Here is a 26,068-nt window from a genome sequence, read left to right as displayed (position 1 = left end):
GGTGAGGGAGGCCCTGCTCTCTCCTCTCCCAGATGTTTAGTTCATTTCATTCCGATCTCCTCTGCATTATTGTAGCCATTTGCTACAGCCTGTCAACTATGCCTCTGCCTATCCCTGTTCTCTCCTCTCTGCACAGGCTACACAAACGCCTCACACCGCGTGGCTGCTGCCTCTCTAACCTGGTGGTCCCTGCACGCACCCCACACCTGGAGTTCCAGGTCTCAGGCAGCCTCTGGAACTGCCGTTCTGCTGCCAACAAAGCTGACTTCATCCCAGCCTATGCTAACCTCCAGTCCCTCGACTTCCCTGGCGCTGACGGAAACATGGATTACCACTGAAAACACTGCTACTCCTACTGCTCTCTCCTCGTCTGACCATGTGTTCTCGCATACCCCGAGAGCATCTGGTCAGAGGGGGTGGTGGCACAGGAATCCTCATCTCTCCCAAGTGGACATTCTCAATTTTTCCCCTAACCCATCTGTCTATCTCCCTCATTTGAATTCCATGCTGTCACAGTCACTAGCCCATTTAAGCTTAATATCCTTGTCATCTATCGCCCTCCAGGTTCCCTTGGAGAGTTCATCAATGAGCTTGACGCCTTGATAAGTTCCTTTCCTGAGGATGGCTCACCCCTCACAGTTTTGGGGGATTTCAACCTCCCTACGTCCACATTTGACTCATTTCTCTCTGCCTCCTTCTTTCCACTCCTCTCCTCTTTTCACCTCACCCCTCACCGTCCCCCTACTCACAAGGCAGGCAATACGCTTGACCTCATCTTTACTAGATGCTGCTCTTCTACTAATCTCACTGCAACTCCCCTCCATGTCTCCGACCACTACTTAGTATCCTTTTTCTCTCTCGCTCTCCTCCAACATTACTCACTCTGCCCCTACACAGATGGTAATGCGCCGCCGCAACCTTCGCTCTCTCTCTCCCACATCTCTCTCCTCTTCCATCCTATCATCTCTTCCCTCTGCTCAATCCTTCTCCCTCCAATCTCCTGATTCTGCCTCCTCAACCCTCCTCTCCTCCCTTTCTGCATCCTTTGACTCTCTGTGTCCCCTATCCTCCCGGCCGGCTCGGTCCTCCTCCAGCTCCGTGGCTTGATGACTCATTGCGAGCTCACAGAACAGAGCTCCGGGCAGCGGAGCGGAAATGGAAGAAAACTAAACTCACTGCCGACCTGGCATCTTTTCACTCCCTCCTCTCTACATTTTCTTCATCTGTTTCTGCTGCTAAGGCCACTTTCTACCACTCTAAATTCCAAGCATCTGCCTCTAACCCTAGGAAGCTCTTTGCCACATTTTCCTCCCTGCTGAATCCTCCCCCCCTCCTCTCTCTCTGTGGATGACTTCGTCAACCACTTTGAAAAGAAGGTTGACGACATCCGATCCTCGTTTGTTAAGTCTAATGACACTGCTGGTCCTACTCACACTGCCCTACCCTATGCTTTGACTTCTTTCTCCCTCTCTCTCCAGATAAAATCCTGCGACTTGTGACTGCAGGCCGCCCAACAACCTGCCCGCTTGACCCCATCCCCTCCTCTCTTCTCCAGACCATCTCCGGTGACCTTCTCCCCTACCTCACCTCGCTGATCAACTCATCCTTGACCGCTGGCCATGTCCCTTCCGTCTTCAAGAGAGCGAGAGTTGCACCCCTTCTCAAAAAACCAACACTCGATCCCACTGATGTCAACAACTACAGACCAGTATCCCTTCTTTCTTTTCTTTCCAAAACTATTGAGCGTGCCGCTTTAGCCAACTCTCTTGCTATCTCTCTCAGAATGACCTTCTTGATCCAAACCAGTCAGGTTTCAGGACTGGTCATTCAACTGAGACTGCTCTTCTCTGTGTCACGGAGGCTCTCCGCACTGCTAAAGCTAACTCTCTCTCCTCTGCTCTTGTCCTTCTAGACCTGTCTGCTGCCTTTGATACTGTGAACCATCAGATCCTCCTCTCCACCCTCTCCGAGCTGGGCATCTCCGGCGCGGCTCACTCCTGGATTGCGTCCTACCTGACCGGTCGCTCCTACCAAGTGGCGTGGCGAGAAGCTGTCTCCGCACCACGTGCTCTCACCACTGGTGTCCCCCAGGGCTCAGTTCTAGGCCCTCTCCTATTCTCCCTATACACCAAGTCACTTGGCTCTGTCATATCCTCACATGGCCTCTCCTATCATTGCTACGCTGACGATACACAACTAATCTTCTCCTTTCCCCCTTCTGATAACCAGGTGGCGAATCGCATCTCTGCATGTCTGGCAGACATATCAGTATGGATGACGGATCACCACCTCAAGCTGAACCCTGGCAAGACGGAGCTGCTCTTCCTCCTGGGGAAGGACTGCCCGTTCCATGATCTCGCCATCACGGTTGACAACTCCGTTGTGTCCTCCTCCCAGAGTGCGAAGAGCCTTGGCGTGACCCTGGACAACACCCTGTCGTTCTCCGCTAACATCAAGGCGGTGACCCGATCCTGCAGGTTCATGCTCTACAACATTCGGAGAGTACGACCCTGCCTTACACAGGAAGCGGCACAGGTCCTAATCCAGGCACTTGTCATCTCCCGTCTGGATTACTGCAACTCGCTGTTGGCTGGCCTCCCTGCCTGTGCCATTAAACCCCTACAACTCATCCAGAATGCCGCAGCCCGTCTGGTGTTCAACCTTCCCAAGTTCTCTCACGTCACCCCCTCCTCCGCACACTCCACTGGCTTCCAGTTGAAGCTCGCATCCGTTACAAGACCATGGTGCTTGCCTATGGAGCAGTGAGGGGGAACGGCACCTCCGTACCTTCGGGCTCTGATCAGTCCCTACACCCAAACGAGGGCATTGCGTTCATCCACCTCTGGCCTGCTGGCTCCCTTCCTCTGCGGAAGCATAGTTCCCCGCTCAGCCCAGTCAAAACTGTTCGCTGCTCTGGCACCCCAATGGTGGAACAAGCTCCCTCACGACGCCAGGACAGCGGAGTCACTCACCACCTTCCGGAGACATTTGAAACCCCACCTCTTTAAGGAATACCTGGGATAGGATAAAGTAATCCTTCTACTTATAAAGTAATCCTTCTAAAAAAAAGTGTAAAGTGGTTTTCCCACTGGCTATAGGGTGAATGCACCAATTTGTAAGTCGCTCTGGATAAGAGCGTCTGCTAAATGATGTAAATGTGCCCTTGAGCAAGGCACTTAACCCTAATTGCTCCTGTAAGTCGCTCTGGATAAGAGCGTCTGCTAAATGACTAAAATGTAAATGTAAATGAAACGCTGTACAGCTGGTGACCGAAGTCAGCGTGCATGCACCCGGCCTGCCACAAGGTGTCACTAGAGCGCAATGGGACAAGGACATCCCGGCCAGCCAAACCCTCCCCTAATCCGGACAACCCCTTAACCCGGACGACGCTGGGCCAATTGTGCGCCGCCTCATGGGTCTCCCGGTGGCGCGACACAGTCTGGGATCAAACCCGGGTCTGTTGTGACGCCTCTAGCGCTGCGATGCAGTGCCTTAGACCGCTGCGCCACTCGGGAGGCCCTTATTCTCATTATTAAACGTACCTTCTGCACCTGCTTCTTGACTCCTAGCGTATACATTACACACATCGTACCGTCCGAATGCTTGAAAAAAACAATACAAAATAACAAAATGTGATATCATATGACGTAAAAGTGAATTACTTAGGGTTTAGGAAATGACACAAGCTACATCAACTGTAAGACAACAATCCACACAATAGAATGGCAAAATAGGATTTTTAGGGGTAAATTACAAGTACTATACACACCACAACTCCTTTAGTGGACAAAATTCCTTCGTGTCAGCGCAGTGGGCTTAGGGGTGGAAGAACAAAAACCATATAGTGACTATCAGGTGTGTTACAGAAATTATACCGTTCACAAGTCAAAGCAGCCACAGTTACAGACACCATTTTCGGTGCAGCCTTTCCACCGGAAATAAAAAGCAGCCACTACTGTCAGATGTCTTAGTTCTTTGGAAAATAGTGTAACATTAAATTAACACTATGGCATCCAGTTACAACACAGTGTGCTTTTTCTGGCATGCTGGTAGGTAGTCTGCTAGCTAAAAGTCACAACACGGATGAAGGGGTTAGTTACCAGTATTGTTCTGCTTGAGCTATCTTACGGTTTGTAAACAAAGCCATGTGATGCGCACAAGGCGTTATATATTTAAATTAGTTAACCTCTATGGGATCGGTGTCCCGTATACGGGACGGTTGAGCGAACGTGTGCTAATGTGATTAGCATCACTGTTATAAGTAACAGCAAACTTTCCAGGACATAGATATGTGTTATATGGGCAGAAAGCTTACATTATTGTTAATCTAACTGCACTGTCCAATTTACAGTAGCTTTTACAGTGAAAAAATACCATGCTATTGTTTGAGGAGAGTGCACAACAACAAAAAACTTATCACGGCAACTGGTTTCACCTCTGAAGGTAAATAATGTACTTAAATTCAGTAATCTTGCTCTGATTTGTCATCCTAAGGGTCCCAGAGATAAAATGTAGCATAGTTTTGTTTGATAAAATCAATTTTTAAATTCAAATGTAGGAACTGGGTTCTACAGTTTGAACCCCTGCTGTCTCTGGCTCCACACCCGGCCACACCCGGCCATCTAGATGTGTGAAAGTTAGTGTATAAGCTAATGATCCATCATGTATGACATTCCTGGGAGTGTGTAAACTTACATTTTGCATTACCATATCATTTTTGTATGTTCTCTATAGTTATGTACTTGAAAATGTATCAATTGACCAATTCGGCACATTTGGGCAGACTTGATACAAAATAGTCCACTATTGCAATGCTTCACTGGATCATTCTGAAACTTTGCATACGCACTGCTGCTATGTAGTGGCCAAAATCTAAATTGCGCCTAAACTGCAATATTATATTGTGGCCTTTCTCTTGCATTTCAAAGATGATAAAAAATAAATAAATAAAAAGATACGCATGTTTTTTAAATTTGTATTGTCTTTTACCAGAGCTAATTCTCCTACATTAATTTCACATTTACACAAACTTCAAAGTGTTTCCTTTCAAATGATATCAAGAATATGCATATCCTTGCTTCGGGTCCTGAGCTACAGGCAGTTAGATTTGGGTATGTAATTTTAGGAGAAAATTGAAAGAAAGGGTCCGATCCTTAAGAGGTTACAATTATGAGACGCTAACATTGACATGGGGGGAGGGGACCATTAACTTTATGATCAACTTTGTCAATGTACCAGCTACAGTCATTTTTCATACTTGGGTCAATCTACTATGAACTGGTTTCATCCAAATATCATCACATTTGATGAAAAACATGATTTCCACTATTCAGGAACTTTAAGTCAAAAACTAAAGTAGGGTGGTTGGTCGGGGTGGATGGGTAGATGTATAACGCAAGGTTGTGTATTCAAATCTCATCACGGACAACTTTAGCATTTAAACTAATTAGCTACTTTGCGAATACTTAGCATGTTAGCTAACCCTAACCGTAATAACTCCTAACCCTTTAACCTAACAAACATAGCCTAGCTCCTAACCTTAACACACATAGCCTAGCTAATGTTAGCCACCTAGCTAGTGTTAGCCACCTAGCTAACGTTAGCAACAACAAATTGGAATTCGTAACATATCATACCTTTTGCAAATTCAAAAAATATTGTATGAATTGCAATTCCTAACATATTGAACGAATTGCAATTCGTAACGTATCATACAAATTGTAATTCGTAACATATCATACGAAATGGATGATGGACATCCACAAATCAATAGATACCATACGAAACGCAACATATGATAATAATTGGAGTGTCCCGGTTTCTTCTACCCCTGTCAGCAGTGAAATTATATAATCTGCTTGTATATATGGATGCCTGCCTGGCAATGCAACCATTGACCTGTCACCAACTAGGCTATAAACACACACACACACACACACACACACACACACACACACACACACACACACACACACACACACACACACACACACACTCTCTCTCTCTCTCTCTCTCTCTCTCTCTCTCTCTCTCTCTCTCTTGGCATACCCCACATTTATTTCACACACAGATTGATTTCTGCACATCCTGTCCAAACTCAGCAAGCTGTTTGTTATTGCTCAAGAATTCCAAGAACAGCCCCAGAATTCCACTCATTATGACATTACAGCACGTTTTCCACCCATTGGGTCCTGGAGTCACCCTGGGCTTCGTAAGGGTTGGGCTGCCAGAGGGAAATATAGAAAGCAGCACAGTGAGTACAGTATCTGTATCTGTTGCAGCATGTGATCGCTGTTACAGAAGTAGTAGCAGAGGCCACTGTAGGAATGTCGTTTCTCCAGGAATTGGGGCCCAATGTAAACAGATAACTCAGAGGCGGGCTGTGTGTGTGCCTCTCTTGCCAAATGCGTCCCTGTCTGTACAGACGTTCTGGGCACACACACACACACACACACACACACACACACACACACACACACACACACACACACACACACACACACACACACACACACACACACACACACACACTGATTTCGTAACAGTCTGTATTTATTTCATTCACCTGGTGACATAAGAGGCCCACACGGCCTGGAACAGACAATAATACTCAAGTGCAGTGTTTCTAGGAACTATTAGAACTATTATTGTTTCTAGGAACTATTAGAATTGTCAGTGAGTGTCCCATGTGGCTCAGTTGGTAGAGCAACGCCAGGGTTGTGGCATTGATTCCCATGGGGGACCAGTACGAAAATGTATGCATTCACAACTGTAAGTTCTTCTGGAAAAGAGTGTCTGCTAAATTACTAAAATGTCAAATGTAATACCAGAGGAAGGTGACTCTTTTGTCTCCGGGCCTCCCCTGAATTAATATATGACTTCTGAGGATAGCTAGGGGACAGCGGTTAGGGTCAACTAGGAAGTAGCTATGACTAAAGGAGAGAAAGTCTGACTGAGAGACTCTCGTTGTGCTTTTATCATTCAAACTTAATCGATCGGACAAGACTAGAAAGTGCTTTGGAGAATTCGAACAGCCTGAAGTAAGATCTGCATTTCACACTTCTAGAGAGCTGCTGAGGAGCACGTAAGGAGTGAACACTCAACCCGCCCCTGCATGGGTATTTACCGGCCATGAGACATTACTGAGTGGTGGAAAATACCATGCTTTACTACTTTACTGCCATCATGTTGCTGTAATGCTGTTCCAATCCTGCAGGTAGTCAAGAAAGATCACACTCTCGTAATGTGACTGAGACACACATACACACGCACACACACACACACACACACACACACACACACACACACACACACACACACACACACACACACACACACACACACACACACACACACACACACACACACAGGCAGTGTCTTGAGACACATAACACAGGCTAGGCCGATTTGTTCAGTGTCTTCCATATACGGTCCATATAGATCCACAGGGTATACATTTCTTTTGATGGTGGGTTCCCCTCATGTTAATATGAAATAACAAGCTGTGCTGCCTGGGCAAGCAGAGACCTTGAATAACACCCCAGGCCCTGACCATGTACCCTGCAGCCATATAGGGAGATCTAAACCCCACGTAGAAAGAACAGGTGCCTTTGTAACAGAGGTGGTTGGGGGAACCAAGCTCACGTCATGAGTCACCTTGCCTGAAACCTGAGGACTGATTCACACTATAGGGCCAAACTGGGCCGAGCCGAGCTGAACTGGGCTGGCCTGGTTACGCATCCACCATAGTTGCTGGAACCATACTGGAAAGAAAATATCTGAGCCAGCATGGTACAGTTCAGGTCGGCCAATTGTATGAATCGGGTCTCAGACTGGCGTTTGCTCCCCTAGCTAATGCCTAGACTTTGGCTCAGCGGGTTACCACAATCTTGTGGCACACAGATGACTCGGGTTCATACCCAGAGTCACACTTTCAGTACCACCAGTATAGGGAAAGGGGGATACCTAGTCAGTTGCACAATTGAATGCATTCAACCGAAATGTGTCTTCCTCATTTAACCCAACCCTCTGAATCAGAGAGCTATGGGGGGGCTGCCTTAATCGACATCATCCACATCATCGGCGCCCATATTCTTATGTGTGGCCAAGGAAGCCTTTTGAATGGACAGTGCAATCTGAGACGTTCCCACAGCTCCCCTATCCTCTCCCTCATCCCACTCTCTCCCTCTCTCTCTGCCTCTCCCTCGCTTTCTCAGAATCATATAGTCTCAACTGCCGGCCACTGGCTGTCATACAGATGGATATTCAGCAACATAACAGTCTGTCTAGATTGAGGTTATAGTAGTAGTCTATCTCAGATAGTGACATACTCAGAGAGAGTATGGTTGGTAAACAACTGTATTAGGTCATTATCTGACTGTCTGTCTGTCTGTCCATGGTATGATAGAGAGAGATGAGAGCGAGAAACAGAGAGAGTGACTGAAGACAGACAGACACGCAGACATACACAGACAGACAGACAGACAGTCAGATAATGACCTAATACAGTTGTTTACCAACCATACTCTCTCTGAGTATGTCACTATCTGAGATAGACTACAGACGGACAGGCAGACAGACAGACAAGCAGGCGGACAGACAGACAGGCCACCCTACCCAGGACCAGTTGGGACTGGCGTTGTTGCAGAATACTTCCAGATGTTCCTCTGGGGTCATGATTCCATGACACGGCTTGATCCCAACGCAGGTGTAGGATCCGAAAGGTGTGTTTCTGTGACAAAAACCTGGTGATCCAACTGAAGTGTGTGTGTGTGTTAGACACTTGGTGATCCGACAGACAAGTGTGTTCAGGCGGTAGAAGTGTGTTCAGACGGTAGAAGTGTGTTCAGACGGTAGAAGTGTGTTCAGGCGGTAGAAGTGTGTTCAGGCGGTAGAAGTGTGTTCAGGCGGTAGAAGTGTGTTCAGGCGGTAGAAGTGTGTTCAGGCGGTAGAAGTGTGTTCAGACGGTAGAAACCCGGTTGTCCGACGTGTGTTCAGACGTTAAAAGCACGTAGTGATCCTAGCGATTCTCTGTAAGACTGTAATACTGTGTGTCCTCACTGGTCAAACTGTCTATATAATGTTTCTGGAGATATTGTGGGACTAATTTTACCGAGCGTGTTCTGAGAACCACGTTCCAAAACTAAATATTAGAGGACCCACCAGATCTTATCCCAGCTCCTTTAGGCTAGGACAGCACACACACACAAGCAAGTACACACACACACACACACACACACACAGGCCCGTCATGAGTGAGACATCTATTGGGGCAGTAATTCCTGGAACTTGTTTGCTACCCGACTCTCAGCTCTCTCAGTGACATCATCACAGCCACTTGGGAGAGAGACCCGGTGTCCACTAAGTTCTGCCCTCTGCTCTAGACCCCCTCCTCTATCCAACAAGCTCTCACAGTCTCACGCCAGAATTAGATGTTCATCCATGTTTCTCAAATGTCAAATGGTTAGGGTTAAGTTTAGGCATTAACTCTGAAATCTTAAGGTTAGGGATGAACTCCGAATGGTTAAGGTAAGGGTTAAGGTTTGGGATAGGCTTAAAAAAATAAAATAAAAATAAAAATGTTATGTTGCTGGATTCGAACATGCAACCTTTTGCACAAGAAGCAGATGTTTAAAACTGTAACCTAGTTGAAGGTAATAGCGCTCACTGTTGCCCCTAGTGGCAGATTTCCATGTCATCTCCCAACATCTTCAGACTTGGATGTATGTCTAATACTATCTTGTATCACAGGTGACCTGGCTGCATCTATCCCCTCATCTCTACCCCTAGCTCAAGGGCTGCAAGACGGGTAGGTCAGCTCAACATGTCCCTCCAACCCAGGGTACACAGCTCAGTTGAATGGCCATAGACGTCCCTGTCTGCCCCCTTGGAACCCCTGTCCACTTCCCCCCTCCTCCCCCCTCCGGCCCTAGCTGGTACAGCACTGCACCATGTTTCATCACTATCTACTGCAGGTGAATACTACTGTATAACTACAGTAGGACACAAGACTCCTACATAATGACAGATTCTCTTAGTGATTCGATAAGAGGAAAAACGTAGGTGTAAGGTAACACTGTTTGGTGTCAGTAAGGCACATTTCAATTGGACTTGATTTACTGTTCACATGCTGTCCTCAATTTGAGCCCAGTGGCGATAGCTTCCACCGACTGTCAGTTTAAATGTATAATGTGTGCTTCCCTCTGCTGGCCACAGATAGTGTTGAGTCTCCTGTGTGTAGCGCGAAGAATGCGAAGGAATAAAGAGGGAGACACTACCCCCTAGTGGCGGTAAACTAGAGTTGCAGTGAGAGATGTGTGACGTGCAGAGTCAATGTTTAGAGCAGGGTTTTTTGACTCCAGTACTTGGACAGCAAATGGGTGCATAGGCTTTTGTTCCAGCCCTGCATCAACTAATCCTGGTCCAGACTGAAGCCTGTGTTTAGTTGATTATTTTAAACAGGTGTGTTAGTGCTGGGCTGGAATGAAAGCCTGCACTCCCAGTGGCTCTCCAGGACCTGATGGTAAAAAACATAATTCAGAAGAGCACCAACCTCTACGGATGTACAGTATAACCAACAGCAGATACTGTAAAATAGATTGAGACTGTTTTCAGAATATGCACATGTATACATAGTAAAACATACAGTACACAGGACATTGTGTCTATAGAACATGACACCATCAATTCATGTTTCTCAACATATTGATCATCAGGAAACCACAAACATGGAGCGTCAGAAATTAAAACCACATACACATGTAACACCTCTTAAAAAACATTGGCGTGAAATCACTAAAGAAAACGTCCTCTTTTGCATATATAAGTACTTTTTACATGACACAAAACTGTCAACATACATGCAAAATATTTAATCACTGTATATCACAAAAAACGTTTACAAAGAAACTATACCTCATTAACTACAATAAGAACGGTGGCATACACTGTGGAATGATGACTTTTAACACATCACAACAGAGAGGTGGAGGGTTGATTGGAGTATTGGAGTATTGTAGTAAATACTACAGCAATACTACAGTAAACAGAGGCATACCAGTCACAGACTCATAGCTGTATTCACTAGCAGCTACTGTCTCTATGGGTTATTGGCCTGATCAGAAGAGTACAGACCGTTTTTGGCTTTCTGTTTTGAACCTACAGCAGGGTTCAAGATGAGGGGTACGGGTTGAGATTCATGGGTTTAGGAGTTAGAGGGGTTCATATGTGTTTCCCTGTGAGGAAGAAGAGGGGGCGGTCCTCTTTAGCGTTGGCTGTCTGGAACTCGTCACTCAGCCGGAACCTCCACTCGTCCTCGAGCTCCAGCCTCACCACCGTCTGTCTCGGAGAGCTGCGGTCGAGCACATATCACACACAGATTCGCCCCTGGAGGAGGGACGAGAGAATACCGTTGAAGAAGTGATGACTTCTCTCTGTGTGTGTGTGTGTGTCTGCATGGGTCTGTGTGCATGTACCTTTGAGGAAGTGAAAGCTCTTGAGGAATCGTGGCGTGACAAAGGAATCCCAAAAGCAGAGCAGCAGGCCACTGAACAGCAGCCCTGTAGTACAGATGTTGATGGAGTGAGGTCTGGAACTCACAAAACACACCGTCACCTGGAGAGAGAGAGAGAGAGAGAGAGAGAGAGAGAGAGAGAGAGAGAGAGAGAGAGAGAGAGAGAGGAAAGGATGGAGGGAAGGAAGGAGGGAGGGAAAGAGAGACGCACCAATGACTGATCTGACATCGAAACAATCACATATGTATTTGTGTGTGTGTGTGCGGGTGTGTGTGTACCTCAGGCCCCAGGTTGAGGTAGCAGTCCACAGACAGTATGGGGTGTGTGTGTACCTCAGGCCCCAGGTTGAGGTAGCAGTCCACAGACAGTATGGGGTGTGTGTGTACCTCAGGCCCCAGGTTGAGGTAGCAGTCCACAGACAGTATGGGGTGTGTGTGTACCTCAGGCCCCAGGTTGAGGTAGCAGTCCACAGACAGTATGGGGTGTGTGTGTACCTCAGGCCCCAGGTTGAGGTAGCAGTCCACAGACAGTATGGGGTGTGTGTGTACCTCAGGCCCCAGGTTGAGGTAGCAGTCCACAGACAGTATGGGGTGTGTGTGTACCTCAGGCCCCAGGTTGAGGTAGCAGTCCACAGACAGTATGGGGTGTGTGTGTACCTCAGGCCCCAGGTTGAGGTAGCAGTCCACAGACAGTATGGGGTGTGTGTGTACCTCAGGCCCCAGGTTGAGGTAGCAGTCCACAGACAGTATGGGGTGTGTGTAGTTGCGTGTGCTGAGGGGGAACAGGCGTTGGCTGGTGTGTTGCAGGTATTTCTCCAGCAGTAGGTGTGCAGGCGTGGCCAGGAATGGATGCTTGCTGTCCGGGGCACCGATATACTGAGACGGCTGGACCGAGGTGGGGACGTCAGTCATCTGAAACCACACATTACATCAACATTACAATGGTCCTAGCATGAACGTTACAACAACATTACAACTGAGACATCACATTACAGAGGGATATGAATCGATCCCTGCGGAACACCACATTTGATTTGAAGGGGAAAGGGGAAAGGAGATATCTAGTCAGTTTACAATAATCATTCACTGATTTTTCAACCCCTCTGAATCAAAGCGGGGGTGCCTTATCGACATCCACGCTTGGCGCCCGGGGAGCAATTCCTTGCTCAAGGGCACATCGACAGATTTTCCCCGGGATTAGAACCACTTCGGTTTGGACCCTCAAATGATGTTGTGAGTGTGTGTGTGTCTGGTTGTGTGTGGGTGTGTGGTTTTGTCTGTGTGTGTGTGTCTGTGCTCGTGCATGGGTGTGCTTGTGTAAGACTGTACCTTGTTCTTGATGATGTAGGTGCGGTATCCTCCGATAGAGATCTGTTTTTTCATCACACTGAAGTTGTTGAAACGACAGATGAGCAGACCAGCACTGTGGACTCGCAGGGTGAAGTTCACATCATCACACATAAACCTGAGGAGGAAGAGGAGGAGAGAGGGAAGAGAGGAAGAGAGGAGAGAGGGAGAAGAGGAGCGAAGGGAAAGAGAAGAGGCATAGAGAAAGAGGGATGGTTGACATAGAAACCATTTCAACCTAGCCACCACGCTCTTCTTCCAATACAAATGACTTATCTAAAGTCAAGTGTCTGTCCTCTCTAATCCATTCTGGTTGTACTGGACTATTCTAGCATATTCTATGTTATTCTATGTTATACTATTCTATTCTATGTCATTCTATTCTATGTTTTTCTATTCTATTCTATTGTCTCACCTGTTCTTGTTGTACTGGATGTCCTGGGTCAGGTCCACGTTAAGAAGCAGGAAGTCGTGGAGGTGTCCTCTGGAGAAAGGCTCCCTGTGATGAGCTCCTTCCCCTGACACTGACCTGGGGAGCGACTGGGGAGAGAGAGAGAGAGAGAGAGAGAGAGAGAGAGAGAGAGAGAGAGAGAGATGATTACAGAGCTCTGCGAGGACAACACTTTGAAAACATCAATATAAATAAAAACCCATTGTGTTGATGTGTGTGTATCTGAGAATCATTCCTTGTGTGTGAGTGTGTGTGTGTGTGAGTGTGAACCTGTGTGAGTCCAGGTCCACATCGTTCCACATGACGCAGGAGTCGTCAGAGAGGATGATGACGGGCCAGACGTCTGCTGGCGGCCCCCCTCCCTCCACCATGCGGCTGCGTTCCAACTCTAGGTTGTTGTAGGACAGCTCCTTGATCAGGAAGTGGGCTGCACCTGGGGGAGGGGGCAGAGGTCAGAGGTCAGAGAGGGAGACATCAGGAAACATTGTCTCTGTGTTTCATAGTGTACGTTAGTTAGTTAGTTAGTTAGTTAGTTAGTTAGTTAGTTAGTTAGTTAGTTAGTTAGTTAGTTAGTTAATTAGTTAGTTAGTTAGTTAGTTAGTTAGTTAGTTAGTTAGTTAGTTAGTTAGTTAGTTAGTCAGTAAGTTAGTTAGTTTGTCTGTTGTGTGGCGGGAGAGGGTGAGAGATAGATGAAGGGACGGGGAGTGAGAGTGAGTGAGAGAATGAGTCTGTTAGTGAGAAAGAGAGTGGAGCTGGAGGTGGTAATAGTGTACCGATCCCAGCTCCATTGAAGACGGTGGGCAGCACCAGCATAATGTGGTTGGGCCAGTACTTCTTATAGACAGCCATCTCGTACTCCTTGATGACCAAGACGTGGAGGTGGGCCGCCCCATCCATGGCGTGGTACAGGTTGAACAGTAAATGCTCATGACGACCTGTTGTCGGGGTGAAGATGGGACTCTTGATACAGTCAGGGTTCTGATAATAATAATAATAATAATAATAATAATAATAATAATGCCATTTAGCAGACGCTTTTATCCAAAGCGACTTACAGTCATGTGTGCATACATTTTTACGTATGGGTGGTCCCGGGGATCGAACCCACAATCCTGGCGTTACAAGCGCCATGCTCTACCAATTGAGGGGGAAGGAGAAACATATACATGGTTGAGTGGGTTCTGCAAAGATTTGATCTTCTCAGGGTTTCTATACTATGTATTATGTTGACTGTATATGTTAGTGGAGGTTTCAGATATGGAAGTATTATAGGAAAGAAAGGGTAAGAGAGGAAAAATAGGCTCTTGGGAGCTCCCTGGTGGTGAGATTACGCAGTGCATCCTCACTTCACTGAGAAAGATTGTGGGTTCGAGGAAGGGATTAGTAGAGTATGGCTATGGTCCATTTCTCTACTCTTCTCTTTGACACGTGTACCTACCTGCTCACTCCCCCTAGCAGATTTCTGGCCGTACGCCTCTGCAGATACACGTCCTCCTGATGTCTGGGGTTTCCTGGGGAGAGAGCAGGGGCTGGGGGTCAGTCGACCAGGAGAACACCAGTCTATAACCATGGAATAACCATGGAGCATCTGAAAACCACAACCACATACTGTACACAGCTACAGAGTTTAGCATTATTTATCTAGTTTGGTTTTTCTACAATCGTAGAACAAGAGATCAGGAGGTCCAAGACAATGATCTAGTAAGACTGCCTATGATAATGTTATGGTCCTAGAGAGACGTCCCGTCCTACCATCAGTGTTGGGGCAGTAGTCAGGGCAGTAGACAGTGCTGATGTCGTCATATTTGGGGTCGTGGATGGTGTAGTCGAACGGCATGCCCCTCAGTGTGTCTGTGACTGGCCAGGAGGCACAGGCTGGCTGGTACTGGACACACTCCAGCTGACCACCTATTCATAACAGCTAATAGCGCCTTAAAACAACCTCATGTAGGGTTATCAGAGTCCAAACCACGTCCTCGTCTTCACAGCCATTTTCTAGAATATTGGACCGTTGGCCTTTATAGTTTTGAATTCTCAGCACGGCTCAGGTGATGTATCTATCTGTCATCACATTCAGTTGAATGGGAGGTGCTCAATGAGCCGCTGGACTATTACGGCTCTGAGGCTGTGGGTCTGAAGAGTGTAGTCGTAACGGAAAGAGGGCAGGGGAGTGTTGTCATGGTAACTCACTGTAGTTGATATCGTCCTCATCATAGATGTCCACCTCCATCAGTCTGATCAGCATACGAGACAGGATGCCCAGAAACTGGAGGTACGCCCCTGTCTTCCCCACCTGAACAGGTTACAGGAGTCAGTATGGCGTGTGTTTGGGTGTGTGTGTGTGTGTGTGTAAGGCTATGTACTTGTCTGTGTGTGTGTGTTTCCACTGAGCAGTAGTCTGCATGTGTGTGTGTGTCTGTCAAGTGTGTGTGCATGCATGCATGTGTGTGTGTGTGTATACCTGTGGGGGTCCACTGAGCAGCAGTCTGCGGGGATGGAAGTTGTCAGTGCGCCCCTCTGCAGGGCGGTTGCTGCTGTCCATGTGGTGAGGCCGTGGGATGGTCCACTGGCGGTAGTACAGAGACTGTTCTGTACAGGTCATCATCTTACTCAGCAGAGGTCTGACACAGAGGAAAGGAAAGCTTAATTAGAAACGTTGATATACAGCATCATCTTACTCAACAGTGTGTGTGTGTGTGTGTGTGTGTGTGTGTGTGTGTGTGTGTGAGACTGTTCCTACCTGAAGGAGCTGGCCCAGGCCACAGACAGGTGTGGCAAGAAAGAGGTGCAGCGAGGGAGCCCACTCCCGTCGCACGCATTGATGATGTCATAGAGTCCCCGGGGCAGCAGCAGGGAAGGGGGGCGGCTCACCCCCCAGGAGCAGAGGGAAGAGAAGAGGAAGAGGTGAGTTATACTGTTGATATATAAACAGTCACATTTGTTGTTTAGTGTTAGAAACACCCACATTGAAATGAAATTGTCTTATTGAATTGCTAGAATTTAGTTGTATTTAATTTAATTGAACGTGGCCAGTGGATGGCGCACCATTGCTCACCGTTCTCTCCCCCCTCCTCCTCCTCGTTGTCGGTTCTGATGAGTTTGTGTGATAGGTCACTGCCCAGGCCGGAGGCGTGGCCGTGGGGTTGTGACCCCTGGGACTCCACCCTCACCAGGTAGGCAGCCAATCCAAGCTCTTGCTCCAACGCTGTGCGCTGCAGGTAGGAAGAGCTTATCACATGCAGGTCACAGTACTTCAACGATCTGGTTGGAGGAGAGAGAAGATACATCAATCAATCAACCAATGTTTGTGTATGTGTGTCTGTGTATGTGTGTGCGTGCGTACCTGGGTAGGGACACTCCCAGGGAGTCTACATTTACATTTACATTTTAGTCATTTTAGCAGACGCTCTTATCCACCCCAGAGAGGATGAGGATGCAGGGTAGGGAACCCAGTCTGTCTCCTGGATCTTCAGCCACGCCTGGACACACACACACACACACACACACACACACACACACACACACACACACACACACACACACACACACACACACACACACACACACACACACACACACACACACACACACACACACACACACACACACACACACACACACACACACACACACACACACACACACACACACACACACACGCACACATGCTTAAGACAAGTACTAAGACAAAAATAGATCTAATAAGGTTAAAGTATATGTCACCTGCCTTACTTTGAGATTGTTTTACAATGCTGTCAACTAAGGAATCTACTGTAGCTAACTGTCACGTGATGTAACAAGCAGAAGCTAACCAGGATCCTTATCCCTGTTCATGTGATCTAAAAGGCTAAACTGAGCCTAAATCAGTACTCCTACTCTGAGACCCTTGATACACACGGCTCAGTTGTCCTGTGGTTTAACCCTACCTTGATGCGCTCAGTGAAGCTCTGTCCTATGCTAAGGGCTTGGCTGGGGTTTCCCAGGATGATCTCAAAGCGCTCCCCCAGCCCCAGTCTCTGTCTGATCCGCACCAGCCGTTGGTGGGCCCACCCTGCCAGAGCCAATGAGGGGAGCCGTAGCAGCACCATGTGACTGTGGTGGGAGGGGCATCGCTGGGCGGAGCTGAGCAGGCTCTGGACGATCTCCAGCATCTCGACAGAGGTGTGTTTATGTAGGTTTCGCCCCCCTGAGCCAGGCCGGCCCGACACAGCCATCAGGGCGACACAGTAGTGTTGTTTTAAAACCTGGGTCCTGATCACTGCACTGTGTAGCCTGGGGAACCTGGGGGATCAAGGAATTGAGTTATTAGTTACATGCTTGTGTCATTTCGATAGCCCAAATTAAATCATATGTGTGTGTTATGTGCGTATGTGTGTGTTACCTCTCCTCCAGGGCAGAGGCCATGCTTTGGAAGGAGCTGTCATAGCGGAGGAGAGGCAAGCCGCTGCCTGAACGAGTCGAGTCCAGCAGCTCAGACACACCAAAGTAACGTGTCTTCTCATGGTACAGATCCATGTCCTACATACACACACACACACATTCACACACACACACACACACACACACACACACACACACACACACACACACACACACACACACACACACACACACACACACACACACACACACACACACACACACACACACACACACACACACACACACACACACACACACACACACACACACACACACACACACACACACAAGAGTTTGAGACAACTGTGTATGTGTGTGTGTGACTCTGTGTGTGTGTGTGTGTGTGTGTGTGAGAGAGTGTCTAACTTTAGTGAAAGCAGAGGGCCAGTGAATCTCGTTGTAAGGGCTGATGCGTGTGTGTTGTGTCTGCAGGGCGAAGGGGAATGAGGTGACGTGGAGAGTCAAGATGTTGGTGGCGTCTCTGATCTGACGGGAGTTGAGCGGGCTGTCCACCAATCCACCGCCGGAGTCACCACCGCTGGCACCATACGATCCACTAGGAACCATAGGATACAGTTGAAGTCGGAAGTTTGCATACACCTTAGCCAAATACATTTAAACTCAGTTTTTCACAATTCCTGACATTTAATCCTAGTAAAAATTCCCTGTTTTAGGTCAGTTAGGATCACCACTATATTTTAAGAAGGTGAAATGTCAGAATAATAGTAGAGAGAATGATTTATTTCAGCTTTTATTTATTTCATCACATTCCCAGTGGGTCCGAAATTGACATACACTCAATTAGTATTAGGTAGCATTGCCTTTAACTTTGTTTAACTTGGGCCAAACGTTTTGGGTAGCCTTCCACAAGCTTCCCACAATAAGTTGGGTGAATTTTGGCCCATTCCTCCTGACAGAGCTGGTGTAACTGAGTCAGGTTTGTAGGCCTCCTTGCTCGCACACACTTTTTCAGTTCTGCCCACAAAATCTCTATAGGATAGAGGTCAGAGCTTTGTGATGGCCACTCCAATGCCTTGACTTTGTTGTCCTTAAGCCATTTTGCCACAACTTTGGAAGTATGCTTGGGGTCATTGTCCATTTGGAAGACCCATTTGCGACCAAGCTTTAACTTCCTGACTGATGTCTTGAGATGTTGCTTCAATATATCCACATAATTTTCCTTCCTCATAATGCCATCTATTTTGTGAAGTGCACCAGTCCCTCCTGCAGCAAAGCACCCCCACAGCATGATACTGCAAACTCTGTGCTTCATGGTTGGGATGGTGTTCTTCGGCTTGCAAGCGACCCCCTTTTTCCTCCAAACATAATGATGGTCATTATGGCCAAACAGTTCTATTTTTGATTCATCAGACCAGAGGACATTTCTCCAAAAAGTAAGATCTTTGTCCCCATGTGCAGTTGCAAACCGTAGTCTGGCTTTTTTATGGTGGATTTGGAGTAGTGGCTTCTTCCTTGCTGAGCGGCCTTTCAGGTTATGTCGATATAGGACTCGTTTTACTGTGGATATAGATACTTTTGTACCTGTTTTCTCCAGCATCTTCCCAAGGTCCTTTGCTGTTGTTCTCCGATTGATTTGCACTTTTCGCACCAAAGTACGTTCATCTCTAGGAGACAGAATGCGTCTCCTTCCTGAGCGGTATGATGGCTGCGTGGTCCCATGGTGTTTATACTTGCGTACTATTGTTTGTACAGATGAACGTGGTACCTTCAGGCATTTGGAAATTGCTCCCAAGGATGAACCAGACTTGTGGAGGTCTACCATTTTTTTCTGAGGTCTTGGCTGATTTCTTTTGATTTTCCCCTCATGTCAAGCAAAGAGGCACTAAGTTTGAAGGTAATCCTTGAAATACATCCACAGGTACACCTCCAATTGACTCAAATGATGTCAATTAGCCTATCTTTTTGCTTCTAAATCATTTTCTGGAATTTTCCAAGCTGTTTAAAGGCACAGTCAACTTAGTGTATGTAAACTTCTGACCCACTGGAATTGTGATACAGTGAATTATAAGTGAAATAATCTGTCTGTAAACAATTGTTGGAAAAATGTCTTGTGTCATGCACAAAGTAGATGTGCTAACCGACTTGCCAAAACTATAGTTTGTTAACAAGAAATGTATGGAGTGGTTGAAAAACGAGTTTTAATATAATAATAATAATATAATATGCCATTTAGCAGACGCTTTTATCCAAAGCGACTTACAGTCATGCGTGCATACATTTTTGTGTATGGGTGGTCCCGGGGATCGAACCCACTACCTTGGCGTTACAAGTGACTCCAACCTAAGTGTATGTAAACTTCCGACTTCAACTGTACATATGGTCATGTTAGAAACACAAGGACACACACACACACGCATATACACAAGTATTCACGCAAACACAATCAAATTCACACACCTGCTGATGTCCCAGTGAGCGTGGTCATGAACCAGGATGTAGAGTGTCTTGGGGTTCCAGTTTGTGCACCTAGGCCTCCTGATCCATCTTCACCACGTAGCGCTCTGCCTCTCTCTGAGACAGACACTCTTGCTCCAACCCCAGGTCCTGGAGGACACCTAGAGTACACACACAGACAGGGATTAAACACACACACGTGCACATACAGTGGGGAAAAAATTTATTTAGTCAGCCACCAACTGTGCAAGTTCTCCCACTTAAAAAGATGAGAGAGGCCTGTAATTTTCATCATAGGTACACGTCAACTATGACAGACAAATTGAGAAAAAAAATCCAGAAAATCACATTGTAGGATTTTTAAGGAATTTATTTGCAAATTATGGTGGAAAATAAGTATTTGGTCACCTACAAACAAGCAAGATTTCTGGCTCTCACAGACCTGTAACTTCTTCTTTAGGAGGCTCCTCTGTCCTCCACTCGTTACCTGTATTAATGGCACCTGTTTGAACTTGTTATCAGTATAAAAGACACCTGTCCACAACCTCAAACAGTCACACTCCAAACTCCAATATGGCCAAGACCAAAGAGCTGTCAAAGGACACCAGAAACAAAATTGTAGATCTGCACCAGGCTGGGAAGACTGAATCTGCAATAGGTAAGCAGCTTGGTTAGAAGAAATCAACTGTGGGAGCAATTATTAGGAAATGGAAGACATACAAGACCACTGATAATCTCCCTCGATCTAGGGCTCCATGCAAGATCTCACCCCGTGGGGTCAAAATGATCACAAGAATGGTGAGCAAAAATCCCAGAACCACACGGGGGGACCTAGTGAATGACCTGCAGAGAGCTGGGACCAAAGTAACAAAGCCTACCATCAGTAACACACTACGCCGCCAGGGACTCAAATCCTGCAGTGCCAGACGTGTCCCCCTGCTTAAGCCAGTACATGTCCAGGCCCGTCTGAAGTTTGCTAGAGTGCATTTGGATGATCCAGAAGAGGATTGGGAGAATGTCATATGGTCAGATGAAACCAAAATATAACTTTTTGGTAAAAACTCAACTCTGCGTGTTTGGAGGACAAAGAATGCTGAGTTGCATCCAAAGAACACCATACCTACTGTGAAGCATGGGGGTGGAAACATCATGCTTTGGGGCTGTTTTTCTGCAAAGGGACCAGGACGACTGATCCGTGTAAAGGAAAGAATGAATGGGGCCATGTATCGTGAGATTTTGAGTGAAAACCTCCTTCCATCAGCAAGGGCATTGAAGATGAAACGTGGCTGGGTCTTTCAGCATGACAATGATCCCAAACACACCACCCGGGCAACAAAGGAGTGGCTTCGTAAGAAGCATTTCAAGGTCCTGGAGTGGCCTAGCCAGTCTCCAGATCTCAACCCCATAGAAAATCTTTGGAGGGAGTTGAAAGTCCGTGTTGCCCAGCGACAGCCCCAAAACATCACTGCTCTAGAGGAGATCTGCATGGAGGAATGGGCCAAAATATCAGCAACAGTGTGTGAAAACCTTGTGAAGACTTACAGAAAATGTTCGACCTGTGTCATTGCCAACAAAGGGTATATAACAAAGTATTGAGAAACTTTTGTTATTGACCAAATACTTATTTTCCACCATAATTTGCAAATAAATTCATAAAAAATCCTACAATGTGATTTTCTGGAAAAAAAAATCTCATTTTGTCTGTCATAGTTGACGTGTACCTATGATGAAAATTACAGGCCTCTCTCATCTTTTTAAGTGGGAGAACTTGCACAATTGGTGGCTGACTAAATACTTTTCCCCCCACTGTATATACACACACACACACACACGACAGGTAGCCTAGTGGTGAAGAGCTCTGGGCCAGTAACCAGAAGGTAACTAGTTCGAATCCCAGAGCTGGCAAGGTGTAAAAATCAGCCGTTCTGCCCTTGAGCAAGACAGTTAACCCCAACAACAATTGCTCCCCGTGGATGTTGATTAAGGCAGCCCCCTGCACCTCTCTGATTCAGAGGGTTGGGTTAAATGCAGAAGACACATTTTGTTGTATGTATTCAGTTTTGTAACTGACTAGGTATCCCCTTTCCCTTCACACACATGGCAACAATGTGTTTCAGGTGAAAGTTTGAGTAACGAGAGCCAACACATCTCTGAATTTATAAAACACACCAGCAGGGGGCTCTGTGTCTTCAGCCTGCTACACAACAGACATCAGACAGAGGAGAACAAGACCTGAAGACAACTTCCTGGAAGTCACCTCAGGAGGGATGGAGGTGGAGGAAAGAAGGGGGAGGAGGACGAGCGGGAAGAAGAAGAAGAAGAAGAAGAAGAAGAAGAAGAAGAAGAAGAAGAAGAAGAAGAAGAAGAAGAAGTAGAAGAAGAAGAGTCTGATGAAAGGTGGGATAGAAGTAAAATAAAGAGGAGGGAAGAGAGGAGAGGAGGGAAGAGAGGAGGGAAGAGAGGAGGGAAGAGAGGAGGAGAAAGAGGAGGGAAGAGGAGGGAAGAGAGGAGGGAAGAGAGGAGGGAAGAGAGGAGGAGAAAGAGGAGGGAAGAGGAGAGGAGGGAAGAGAGGAGGGAAGAGAGGAGGGAAGAGAGGAGTGACAGTTACCTGAGTTCCAGAGATGCAGTACAGTCTGTTGGAAGGTGACCTCAGAAGGAGGGACACAGATGAGGAAGTTGACCCTGTCAAAGGAGCCCAGGTCCAGGTTCTGAGTGCTGGAGTCAGCGATGGCACACACATGGGACAGCAGCTTCCTGGCAACCACCAACTGGATGGGCCGTACCTCCCACCACTCCACACGGTATTCTACACACACATGTGGAAACACACATATTAGACACAATGTATATACACAATGCATGTATGCGCACGCATGGACACAAAATCACCCCCACACACACAGATACAAATTTAATTCTACACACACATACAGCATGTAGCTCAGTCAGACAACAAACATTTTCTGATCAGTGTGTATGTCTCACTTGAGCAGGAGTCCTTAGGGCTCTCTGCTCTGTCTGTGTGTCTGTCTGTGGCTGGTTTTTGGGGGCTGCCTGTAGCTCTCTCTGTCCGTCTTTCTCTCTCTCTCTCTCTCTCTCTCTCTCTCTCGCTCTCTCTCTCTCTCTCTCTCTCTCTCTCTCTCTCTCTCTCTCTCTCGCTCTCTCTCTCTCAATTCAATTTCAATTTCAATTTAAGGGCTTTATTGGCATGGGAAACGTATGTTAACATTGCCAAAGCAAGTGAAGTAGATAGTAAACAAAAGTGAAATAAACAATAGATATTAACAGTAAACATTACACTCAGAAGTTCCAAAAGAATAAAGACATTTCAAATGTCATATTATGTCTATATACAGTGTTGTAATAATGTGCAAATAGTTAAAGTACAAATGGGAAAATAAATAAACATAAATATGGGTTGTATTTACAATGGTGTTTGTTCTTCACTAGTTGCCCTTTTCTTGTGGCAACAGGTCTTATGGTTTTTCAACCAGTAGATAATTGGGTTTGTTTTCGAATTCTTTGTGGATCTCTGTAATCTGAGGGAAATATGTGTCTCTAATATGGTCATACATTTGGCAGGAGGTTAGGAAGTGCAGCTCAGTTTCCACCTCATTTTGTGGGCAGTGTGCACATAGCTTGTCTTCTCTTGAGAGCCAGGTCTGCCTACGGCGGCCTTTCTCAATAGCAAGGCTATGCTCACTGAGTCTGTACATAGTCAAAGCTTTCCTTAAGTTTAGGTCAGTCACAGTGGTCAGGTATTCTGCCACTGTGTACTCTCTGTTTAGGGCCAAATAGCATTTTAGTTTGCTCAGTTTTTTTGTTAATTCTTTCCAATATGTCAAATAATTATTTTTGTTTTCTCACGATTTGGTTGGGTCTAATTGTGTTGTTGTTGTTGTTGTCCTGGGGCTCTGTGGGGTCTGTTTGTGTTTGTGAACAGAGCCCCAGGACCAGCTTATTTAGGGGACTCTTCTCCAAGTTCATCTCTCTGTAGGTGGCTTTGTTATGGAAGGTTTGGGAATCACTTCCTTTTAAGTGGTTATAGAATTTAACGGCTCTTTTCTGGATTTGGATAATTAGCGGGTATCGGCCTAATTCTGCTCTGCATGCATTATTCGTTTTTTTTTTGTTGTACACAGAGGATATTTTTGCAGAATTCTGTATGCAGAGTCTCAATTTGGTCGGTGAGCGGACCCCAGACCTCACAACCATAAAGGGCAATGGGTTCTATAACTGATTGAAGTATTTTTTGCCAGATCCTAATTGGTATGTCAAATTTTATGTTCCTTTTGATGGCATAGAAGGCCCTTCTTGCCTTGTCTCTCAAATCATTCACAGCTTTGTGGAAGTTACCTGTGGCGCTGATGTTTAGGCCGAGGTATGTATAGTTTTTTTGTGTGCTCTAGGGCAACGGTGTCTAGATGGAATTTGTATTTGTTGTCCTGGCAACTGGACCTTTTTTGGAACACCATTATTTTTGTCTTACTGAGATTTACTGTCAGGGCCCAGGTCTGACATAATCTGTGCAGAAGATCTAGGTGCTGCTGTAGGCCCTCCTTGGTTGGTGACAGAAGCACCAGATCATCAGCAAACAGTAGACATTTGACTTCAGATTCTAGTAGGGTGAGGCCGGGTGCTGCAGACTGTTCTAGTGCCCTCGCCAATTCGTTGATATACATGTTGAAGAGGGTGGGGCTTAAACTGCATCCCACGGCCCTGTGGAAAGAAATGTGTGTTTTTTGCCAATTCTCACCACACACTTGTTGTTTGTGTACATGGATTTTATAAAGTCGCATGTTTTTTCCCCAACCCCACTTTCCATCAATTTGTATAGCAGACCCTCATGCCAAATTGAGTCAAAAGCTTTTTTGAAATCAACAAAGCATGAGAAGACTTTGCCTTTGTTTTGGTTTGTTTATTTGTCAGTTAGGGTGTGCAGGGTGAATACGTGGTCTGTCGTATGGTAATTTGGTGAAAAGCCAATTTCACATTTGCTCAGTACATTGTTTTCACTGAGGAAATGAACTAGTCTGCCGTTAATGATAATGCAGAGGATTTTCCCAAGGTTGCTGTTGACGCATATCCCACGGTAATTATTGGGGTCAAATTTGTCTCCACTTTTGTGGATAGGGGTGATCAGTGCTTGGTTCCAAATATTGGGGAAGATGCCAGAGCTAAGGATGATGTTAAAGAGTTTAAGTATAGCCAATTGGAATTTGTGGTCTGTATATTTTATCATTTCGTTGAGGATACCATCAACAGGCCTTTTTGGGTTGGAGGGTTTGTATTTTGTCCTGTAGTTCATTCAATGTAATTGGAGAATCCAGTGGGTTCTGGTAGTCTTTAATAGTTGATTCTAAGATTTGCATTTGATCATGTACATTTTTTTGCAGTTTGTTCTTTGTTATAGGGCCAAAAAGATTGGAGAAGTGGTGTACCCATACATCTCCGTTTTGGATAGATAGCTCTTCGTGTTGTTGTTTGTTTAGTGTTTTCCAATTTTCCCAGTCTATGGATTCTTCAATTACATTGAGCTGATTTTTGACATGCTGTTCCTTCTTTTTCCATTGTGTATTTCTGTATTGTTTTAGTGATTCCCCATAGTGAAGGCGTAGGCTCAGGTTTTCTGGGTCTCTCTCTCTCTCTCTCTCTCTCTCTCTCTCTCTCTCTCTCTCTCTCTCTCTCTCTCTCTCTCTCTCTCTCTCTCTCTCTCTCTCTCTCTCTCTCTCTCTCACTCACTTACCAGGTCTCAGAGAGTTGCAGAAGGTAGTGAGCTCGTGGGTCATTCCAGAGGACAGCTGTTGACTGATCTCTCTCAGACCTTCACTGGGACTGAACATCCCCTCGGTCAGGGCACGACACTGGTGTTGACCTACAACACACACACACACACACACACACACACACACACACACAAA

General features: G+C 46.3%; 1 protein-coding gene across 1 annotated transcript in view; it reads right to left on the bottom strand.

Annotated features, from left to right (window-relative positions):
- Positions 1-10,742: 10,742 nt before the first annotated feature.
- Positions 10,743-26,068, bottom strand: part of LOC121539762 (protein GREB1-like) — a 28,217-nt gene continuing 12,891 nt past the window's right edge. The window contains 21 exon segments of the mRNA XM_045207410.1: positions 10,743-11,358; positions 11,360-11,385; positions 11,475-11,613; positions 12,224-12,424; positions 12,842-12,977; positions 13,275-13,389; positions 13,507-13,743; positions 14,084-14,288; positions 14,757-14,821; positions 15,063-15,218; positions 15,501-15,603; positions 15,772-15,931; positions 16,051-16,224; positions 16,356-16,522; positions 17,237-17,591; positions 17,692-17,828; positions 18,099-18,270; positions 20,133-20,222; positions 20,224-20,308; positions 22,756-22,953; positions 25,894-26,022. Coding sequence (XP_045063345.1) covers positions 11,221-11,358; positions 11,360-11,385; positions 11,475-11,613; positions 12,224-12,424; positions 12,842-12,977; positions 13,275-13,389; positions 13,507-13,743; positions 14,084-14,288; positions 14,757-14,821; positions 15,063-15,218; positions 15,501-15,603; positions 15,772-15,931; positions 16,051-16,224; positions 16,356-16,522; positions 17,237-17,591; positions 17,692-17,828; positions 18,099-18,270; positions 20,133-20,222; positions 20,224-20,308; positions 22,756-22,953; positions 25,894-26,022 — 3,188 coding nt within the window. The 3' untranslated portion in view covers positions 10,743-11,220.

Source organism: Coregonus clupeaformis, chromosome 25, assembly GCF_020615455.1.
Source record: "Coregonus clupeaformis isolate EN_2021a chromosome 25, ASM2061545v1, whole genome shotgun sequence".
NCBI classification, from domain to species: Eukaryota; Metazoa; Chordata; class Actinopteri; order Salmoniformes; family Salmonidae; genus Coregonus; species Coregonus clupeaformis.
The sequence above is the reverse complement of the archived record's forward strand: the minus strand, read 5'-3'. Positions and strand labels throughout refer to the sequence as shown.